General features: G+C 39.5%; 1 protein-coding gene across 1 annotated transcript; it reads left to right on the top strand.

Moving 5' to 3' along the window:
• Positions 1-580: 580 nt before the first annotated feature.
• Positions 581-3,812, top strand: LOC104472513 (alpha-1-antitrypsin-like). Its single transcript, XM_010088223.1, has 4 exons — positions 581-1,257; positions 1,747-2,017; positions 2,718-2,865; positions 3,600-3,812. The coding sequence occupies exons 1-4, from the start codon at positions 585-587 to the stop codon at positions 3,804-3,806; spliced, it is 1,299 nt and encodes a 432-aa protein (XP_010086525.1). The 5' UTR covers positions 581-584; the 3' UTR covers positions 3,807-3,812.
• The last annotated feature ends 4,872 nt before the right edge of the window (positions 3,813-8,684 follow it).

The raw sequence follows: 8,684 nt of genomic DNA, 5'->3' as shown, positions 1-8,684 counted from the left end.
TGGCCGCTAGTGAGGAAGATACTTCACAAAATGAAAAATTTGTTTTGGAAGCAATAGAGACGCCTATAGACTTTGCTTCCACAGTGATCCAAGATTTTATCTTTGCAGAAACTATAAAAGTATTTTGTAATTTTGGTCCTAGACAGTATGATCTGTGTTTATATCATATTTGTATTTAAAACAGATTTAATTCTCTAATTAGTTGATGAATTGAGGAAAACTAAGAGGGCTGCAGTAGCTATCCTGCAGTACTGAGTACAAAAACAACTTCTACTAGTCTGGGGAAAAGGTCATAAGCTTCCAGTTATTTGAAAATTTAAAAAAATTCAGTCCTACCCTATTTTTTAAAAGTTAACATGAACAAAATTGCCTCTTTTGAGAGAGTACCTGGTTATACAAATAGTGTATCAGGAGGCATATTCTTTCTGATGATCACTGGCATGCATCCGGAATGTGAAGGTGTTGAATGAAAGGTGCATTCTGAGAGTCTCATTTTACTTGGCTGGAGCACACAGAATGAAGAAATTAATTTTCATGCCATGTTTTGTATGTCTATCTCTTTTCCAGAAACAGTTAAAAGGAAAATGAAGCCCACCTTCTCCTTGTGCTTGTTGCTGGCTGGTTTGTATACTGTTGCCCAGTGTCATCAGCATCCTCGTTACCGCAATAAGCAGGATGATCCTAAAGGGACATATTACCCAAGACGTAGGTCTCATGGGGAAGAAGTTTATCCAGTTAAAAACAAAACCTTTGTCAAACTAGTTCCCAGCAATGCTGATTTTGCATTTTCATTTTACAAGCTGGTCGCATCTGAAGCAACCGATCAAAATATTTTCTTTTCACCAATAAGCATCTCTGCTTCCTTTGCAATGCTGGCACTCGGTGCCAAGTCAGCGACACTGGCACAGATTCTGGAAGGGCTTGCCTTTAACCTGAAAAAGACCCAGGAGCAGGAAATACATGAAGGTTTTTGCCAACTCCTTCACATGCTGAACCATTCAGACAGTGAGCTCCAGCTGAGCCTGGGCAATGCCCTTTTTATAGAAGAGACACTAAAACCACTACAGAAGTTCTTGGATGATGTCAAAAGCTTTTATGAATCTGAAGTCTTTTCTACTGACTTTAACAACTCCTCTGGTGCGGAGAATCAGATCAACAATTACATTGAGGAAAAGACAAACAGGAAAATTGTTAAACTAGTGGAAAACCTTGATCCTCTCACTGCAGTGGTTCTTGTTAACTATGTCTTCTTTAAAGGTAAGAAATATCAAAGTGTGAGAAGGTTGTAACTTATATGCTTGCTGCTTATTACAGGGATTAAAACCTAAGAGAAAGAAACTGTAGTTTGAATATTTTAAATGAAGGAACCATGTTCAATGTCTGGAAAGTATTCCTATAGAAACGTGTATATTTGTTGTCAGTTTAAATGTTTGTGTCCTCACCTGGTTGAGTGAAAGATGGAATTTTTTTAAGAAATATCTTTGTTGAATTTGGTGAATTCTTTAATGTGATGATAGGCTCATGCTCTACTAAAATACGATGTTTTCAGTATTATATGTCTTTAATTGTCTTCAAACACCTGAAAAAAAAAAAAAAAAAGAGTTGCAATGCTGTAACACCCGAGGGTACAGAAAAAGATACTTGTTCTAATCAAAGGAAGGCTATCCTAGGGACTAGATCCTGTTTTATTCACCATGACCATTTGTGTTTGTATTCCACTGAATTGTTTTTTCTTTTTGTCATAAGGTCATTGGGAGAAACCCTTCAGTACTTTATATACAAAACAGGAAGATTTTTTTGTGGATCAGAAAACATCTGTAAAAGTTGACATGATGTATCGGAAGGGTTACTACAGAAATTACTTTGATGAAGAGCTGTCCTGTTGGTTGGTTCAGATACCTTACAATGGAAATGCTGCAGCGTTATTTGTTTTGCCTGATGAAGGGAAGATGAAGCAGGTGGAAGATGCTCTCTTGAAAAAGACTGTGTCTAAATGGGAAAAGTTCCTCCAAGACAGGTAAGTTTTTTTGCTAAGGTGAAAGGTAATCACGTTATAGATTTAGTAGTGTTTATCTCACCAAGACAAAACATTGAAGGCCAGGTTATTTTACTGAACTCTGTTCACTTAATGGTCCTTCTCTGTGCAGGACTTCCCTTTTCTTAGTTGCCAAATGAAAAAGAACTGTGGGTAGTGAACAAATAGGGCATTGAACTTGGGACCTATCTTGGGTTAAGTTTCTGGCTCAACCACAAGTTGCTTAGCACCATGATGAAGTTAACAGACCCTTGCTTCATATGGGCATTGTGAAACTACAATGGAGTAGCCGTTTCTGAGGTACCGATTGTTAGGGTATTGAGGGCATTGAATGTAAAAGCAGAAATTTTATTCATTCACCATTCATACTGCAGCTACTTCAGTGGTGGCCCAGGCCCTGTCATATATTCAAACAACAATAGGACAACTAACTATGATCTTTTGGAAAAAATCTGCTCCCCAGCAGTAGCAGCTCTCCCCTGCAGTGGAGCCAAAGGATAACATGGGCTCATTCTGCTCCAACCCTCCATGTTAGATAGCTAACCTGGTCAGAAGTGCCATTTGAACTCTAAGAGAAGACTTTTAACATTTAGAAAAATAAATGTGAAGTGACACCATACTGAAGCCATTGAAGAGTGTTACCTAGGTGACAATTCTTCCCTATTTGTGTTGTTTGTTACAGAAAAATACATCTGCACATTCCAAAATTTTCTATTTCTGGTACCTATGATGTGAAAAGGATAGTCAAACAAATGGGTATGATTGATCTATTCACTGAACAAGCTGATCTGTCAGGGATTACTGAGGAGCCTGGACTGATGGTTTCAAAAGTAAGTCAGAACTTGAAACACAGTGACCACAGGGTTTGTCTGTTCCCAGGAACCTGACAATAATATCACATGAGAAGCTTATCCCAATCTCTCTGAAGCACCATTCAATAATCAATGGCTGCCAGTCTGGAGGCAAAGCAAGCCCTATCTTTCCTAAACCTGGAGCCAAACATGCTTACGAGGGGTTATACATACATGGTTCAAGGACGAGGAAAAAGACATACATATAATTAAATGTTCTTTTGGCTACTAAACAAAATTATCTAAAGGTAGCACATTATCTTTGGTAAAATTTCCTCTAATTCTGCCTACAGAGGGCAAAAGGCTGTTATTCCTGCCCTTCTGGTGCTCTCAAAAGTTATTTTTTTCAGATAGATGATAGGGTGAATTCACAATAATACATGAAGTTGCCAAAGGCAAAACCAGGTCCAGGCTAAATTACCAGGTTTCTTTGCCTCCAGAGTTTCTTGCCATCAGTCATCTTGAGCGTTCTTTGGCTGTCTACTGTTGGAGGGTTACTCCCTGCACACGCAGTGCAGGAGGCTAGCAGGAGTCGTGTGATGGCTGATCGCACTGCGATGGGAAGGGGAGTGCCTGGTGATGACCTTCCTGAGGCTGGTGGTGCTGGGTCCCAACCCATGCAGGCTCTCTTTGTCAAGAGTGAGGAGAATGGCAGGCTGCTCTCTTCTTGCAGAGTTGTGAGCTGGAGGTTGTTTTGCTTTGTGTCCTTGCAGGTGATCCACAGAGCCACACTGGATGTTCATGAGAACGGCACTGAAGCAGCAGGGGCCACAGTGAAGGAGGTTACCTGGAGATCTGGTGATTTTCCTCATCCTCCTCGAGTCAGATTCAACAGGCCCTTTCTCTTGTTGATTCTGGATGAATACACCCGCACTGTCCTCTTCATAGGGAAAATTGTAAACCCGCTGAAAAATGACTGATGGACCAGAGGACACGCACTTACTCATGTTGCCAGCTAAATTCCTGTGATCCCTCAAAACATTTATGTGTGCATACCACTATGTAGTAGTGCTCATCTTTCAACCATTATCCTTATATACGTTATTAATCCCTTAAAACACAAAGATTATTTTTTCTTGTCCAAAAGTCAGTGGTATTTCCCCCAGTCTACAACAAGGTATAGCTTGTAGACTTAATGAAATGCAAGTCACTTTTCATCAATCTTATAAAAAGCCCTTCCTGACATGCTCCCATGGGGTATTTGAGATGTTTCAAAGTCTCCAGATGATGTAGCTATTGGTGCGTACGGGAGAGCAGAAGGGCAACAAGGAAAAGCAGGCATGAGGTATAACGCCTGTTTAACCCACTGACCTTTGACAACTAGTCTTAAATGCAGATTCCCTTAACATTGGAGTGAATTTTCATTAATTTCCTCGGTTTTTAATCAAGTATGGTGTGAAGCTGCAGGACCAGTGACTGGGATACTGGAGGATACACCAATGTAAAGGTTTGATGAGTGCAGCTGTTTTAGCTTGCCTCCTTCTGTCTCCTCTTCAGCGGAAGCCCTCCTAGTGAAGACAAGGTGATTTTTTTGCTTTACAAATAATGTTTATTCTACTAAAGAAGGAAGCCATACCAGCAAAAAGACTTTCTGTTTTGTCTTGCTAATATAGCTATTATTGCCAATGCCCTGAGATAAAAGTATGTTGGAGCAGTTCGTGACACAACACCAGTTTCCTTTTTATGGATTTGTTGTCACTGCTATTTCTCTTTTCTCCTACTGACACCACCTTCGCTATCACACTTTCCAGCTAGACTTGTCAGACTGTTGCAGAAGAGAGGTGGAATAAAAAATGATAACTCCAGAGAGTTTTTATTTCCTCAGTAGGAAGAGCAGAGCTTTCCTAGGGGTTGTAACTTGCTTTAGGCTATCATAGATACACATACAAAATGCAGGTGATTTTGAGAAGTCACCTTTCTAAATGTTAACAGTGAATTACTGTTATAGAACAAAAACATACTGTGAATTGACATTTGTACCTTTTCACTTAAGATTTCATGAGTCCAACTTATTGCTATTGGGTTGCTTTATACTGACTCAGTTGAGAGGATTTTAACACAAAAGCTGCACTAGACAACTGTATGGTTATGAAAGGAAAGAAAAACAAACCAGTAAATATTTAAGTTATTTTATTATTTTTCTTTAATTTTTTAAAATCAACATCCTTAGCATGTCCTATTAAAATATAGAAAGCCAGGAAAATAATTTAAATTACAGATTGGTTAAACCTTTTGCTACAGAATATCTGAAACTGGTAGAAAAAAATGTAAAATATCAATGGCAACTTTTTTGACTTTAGTCTCTCAATATGTTTGTAAAAAATATAACTTAAAAATTATGGTGAATATTTCTAAAGTATAATCAGCTTGATTGATATGGCGATCATTATTTTATTTGAGATTAAATTAATGCTATCAATATTAGTAAATTGTAGCTGTAAGTATACTGATAAGGAATATAGGAACCTTTCTATGTCTGACAGCCATGTAGTGCTTGAAATTCACTTTCAAAACCCTCCTCAAAATCATGTAAACCAATGACAAAACTTTCGCACTCATAACTGTATTTAGTCTGCTCAATATTTAGTAACAAAGAGCTGGTTTCATGCCACTAAACATATAAGGACCTGGTCTTGGTGTAATACAGATAAACTGATTATATAGAAGATAATTTAAAAGTTCTTGGCAAATCTCAGGGCTAATTCAGGACACTATGCCAAAGTCCAGCTTTGCAATGACAAATAACTTGGTAGGCGAATACCAAGAGACTTTATATTTGTTGTTCCTCACGGACCACAGATCAATAGTCTCTGTTTGTTAGTACAAAAAAGAAAAAAAATCTAAATCATATTTTGCCAATCAGATCTCACTTTGAGAAGTAAGCCTGTTGCTTAACTTATTTGAAAGTAGGTGGGGAAAAACCAAGCTGAATTAAGAACTGGATAACCAAAAAGTATCAAGAAACTGTAACTGACAGGGAATCATCTTCAAATGGGAGTAATGACTGCATATATCCATGTGTCTTACCTTGATTTTCTTTCTGTTTTGACAAAGATCAGGGTATGCCCCTCACTAGAAATGTGCATCAGAGAGCAAATTTGTGTGGTAAATAAATAATGAGTACAGAAGGATTGCACACACACCTCCAAAATTGTCAGCCTTAGGGATGTCACAAATCCAGTGCAGGCATGACTTGTTCAGGCAATGTTTCTTCTTTCAGTCTGCTTGGTTTTTGCTGCCTTTTTTTTTGTTGTTGTTTGTTTGTTTGTTTGTTTCTTGGTTTGCTTGCTGACTGTGAATTTTGTGACCAAGAAGGCTCAGTGCAACAGAGGAAGGACTTTTCTCCTAGCTAGTCAAGAGTTTCTGCTGCTGTGTGCAAGTACTGTGGTATGCCACTTCAATGCAGCGACGTTGCTGGAGGATGAAGCTGGCCTGATGAACCACCTAAGTGACAAAGTGCAAAGGACATCTTCTAACCCAGCCTGCACCGAAGCCTCACACAACTCTGATGTGGGAATGCGTGCAACCACGCACATGCAGGATCTGCAGCCTCACCACTGCCTATGGGGACCCTAAGAGAAATCTGTGATGGTATGGCTGAAAATAGTCTTCTGTAAAGGCTTCTTCAGGTTAACAGCCATAGAAGAATTGCCAGCACAGCAGAAGCTTTGGAACAGCACACACTGAGGAGCTCTATGAAATAAGGAGAAAAGGAAAACAAGCATTGTGGGAACAGCAGTAAACAGTGTATTTGTTGTCATAACTAGGAAGGAGTCACTTACAGAAATGAAACAAAGTCTAAGAAACAAGAACTAATCCACAGTGGAGACAGATTTAACTCTTACCTACAAACCACATGGAGTTCAAAAGACATTGGAAGAAAACTAGCAGCAATTTTGAGTAGTGCTACAGATCATAAAAGAAGGAACAAACATAAAGAAGCAAAGTGTACAAGGGTATGGGGGCAGAGAGGGAAAAAATATGCATGAAGTGAATCAAAGAAAATAACATATTTCAAACAGCTAGTGGTTATTAGCACCAATGCATAGGTCTGTTAATGTTCCGAGTGCTGTGCAGCATCTGCTAGGAAGAATCTAAAGGCATATAACATGAGCAACAGTCTTAAAGATCATAGGCTGAAATGCAAATTGCATATTCTGCTGGAAAGACCTACTAATGCTCTGTTAAACATAAGCACAAATAAGAACCCATATTTTGACAATGGTAGAAGGCACAGGATGCTTAATGAGAAAAATTGTGACAAAGCTGAGGCATGTAGTTCTGTTGCCATCATATCCTCATCAAACAGGAGATATTGTAGAATCATACCGTAATATAAGTCCTTTGCAAAGCAATCACCTTTTAATTTGTTTTCTGATACATAACAACTAAATAGTCACATCTTGTTAGCATTGTCTTGATGCTGAAAAACCTATTACATTCTTGTCCTGTATGATACTGTTCTTTCTGCATGTCACTCTTAGGACTTACTGCCCAAAAAAAAAAATTTAGCAAGGTTTCCTCAGAATCTGATCTACAGCCTCCAGAATTGTTTTTACCTTCTTATCCAGTTGCCTTATGCTGTGTGGAGTACAAGCAATAGAACAAAGAGAAGAAGAGGGCAGCTTGGCTAAGGAGGCATCTTGCAAATGGTGTGAATGTGAGTATTAGAGTCTGTGTTACTTGTGTTACTTATGGTACAGTTTCTTTACCTGTGTAAAAGGGTGGGTTTGACACTGGTGATAAAGGAAATCACAGCTCTCAGAAAAGTAAGGGCTGAGAAAACAGCTGCTGTTGTGAAATGGTGAGAAAATAGAAATGTTCTTGGAGGTTCTGTGCAAACACGTCATGTCTTGAAGAGCACTGCTCTTCCCTGAAAGAAAGCAGAAGTCTATGGGAAGCAGGTGGGAGGAAGAGGGGAATTACCAAGGAGACCAGTACATCTGTGTTGTGCTGTGAGAGGCAGAGACACACGCTGAGGTCCCTCTTGCAGCTGCCATGAGACAGGGAAGCAGGGAAGTGAGAGCAGCCTGGCAGTATGGGGCTAATCAGCTCATCTGTCTGGGCAGGCCACCATGCAGTGCAGACTTTCAGTCTTTCTAAGAGGCTTGACTGGAACATAATTAGCAGATGTTAAAGCTTTTGGCATAAATAAGCCAGAAAGTGATGCCAACAGAAAGAGAATCAAAGGAAATTATTGCAGGGGAGAAGATTTAACACTGAACTCTTCACCTCCATCAGTTAGATTTTGTCTAGTCACAGTGCACAGGCTCAGACCCGTGCAAGTGCAACTGCACTGTTGCTTCTCCATTCCTTGGAGCACAAAGTTTGGCTGCGGTTTTCCCCTCACATGTTGGCCACATAAAGTCATTAAAGTTTTAAAACTTGAAAATGTTCAGAAGAAATATTCTGCCCTTCTGTTAACTTTCCCCTCCTGTGTCATTTTTACGTGACACTTTCATTTGCATTGTCTTTTATTTATGTACTGCATGGCGTATATAAGGTTTTGGGTTTAAGCTTTTGACTCTAGTTTTTGCATGTCTTTGAGTCTTTGGGGCAGGTTTCTTGAACTTCTTTCTCCAAGGCAAGCTCATGTGCAGGAGCTGGAAGCTGATGTGACACAATCACTTCTTGCTATTTCTTCCTTATTCTGGAAGTACGTGGGGCTCTCCCTGCACCAAGCTGTGTAGCAGTTTCAGAGCACTGCAGCAAATGGAGTTTCTCTTCTGAGACACATTTATATCTGTTCTATCTGCCAGCAATTGACACCTTAGTATCCACTCAAAGACTGCTCCCTG

Source organism: Pterocles gutturalis, unplaced genomic scaffold (genome assembly GCF_000699245.1).
Source record: "Pterocles gutturalis isolate BGI_N339 unplaced genomic scaffold, ASM69924v1 scaffold5767, whole genome shotgun sequence".
NCBI lineage: Eukaryota > Metazoa > Chordata > Aves > Pterocliformes > Pteroclidae > Pterocles > Pterocles gutturalis.
This window is presented reverse-complemented; position numbering and strand designations above follow the sequence as displayed.

Bases quoted from the DNA above. Each gene is read 5' to 3' on its own strand.
- LOC104472513 (XM_010088223.1), top strand. From the start codon at position 585: ATGAAGCCCACCTTCTCCTTGTGCTTGTTGCTGGCTGGTTTGTATACT. The intron at 1,258-1,746 runs GTAAGAAATATC...TTTTGTCATAAG, and splicing joins TAACTATGTCTTCTTTAAAG to GTCATTGGGAGAAACCCTTC. The intron at 2,018-2,717 runs GTAAGTTTTTTT...TGTTTGTTACAG, and splicing joins GAAAAGTTCCTCCAAGACAG to AAAAATACATCTGCACATTC.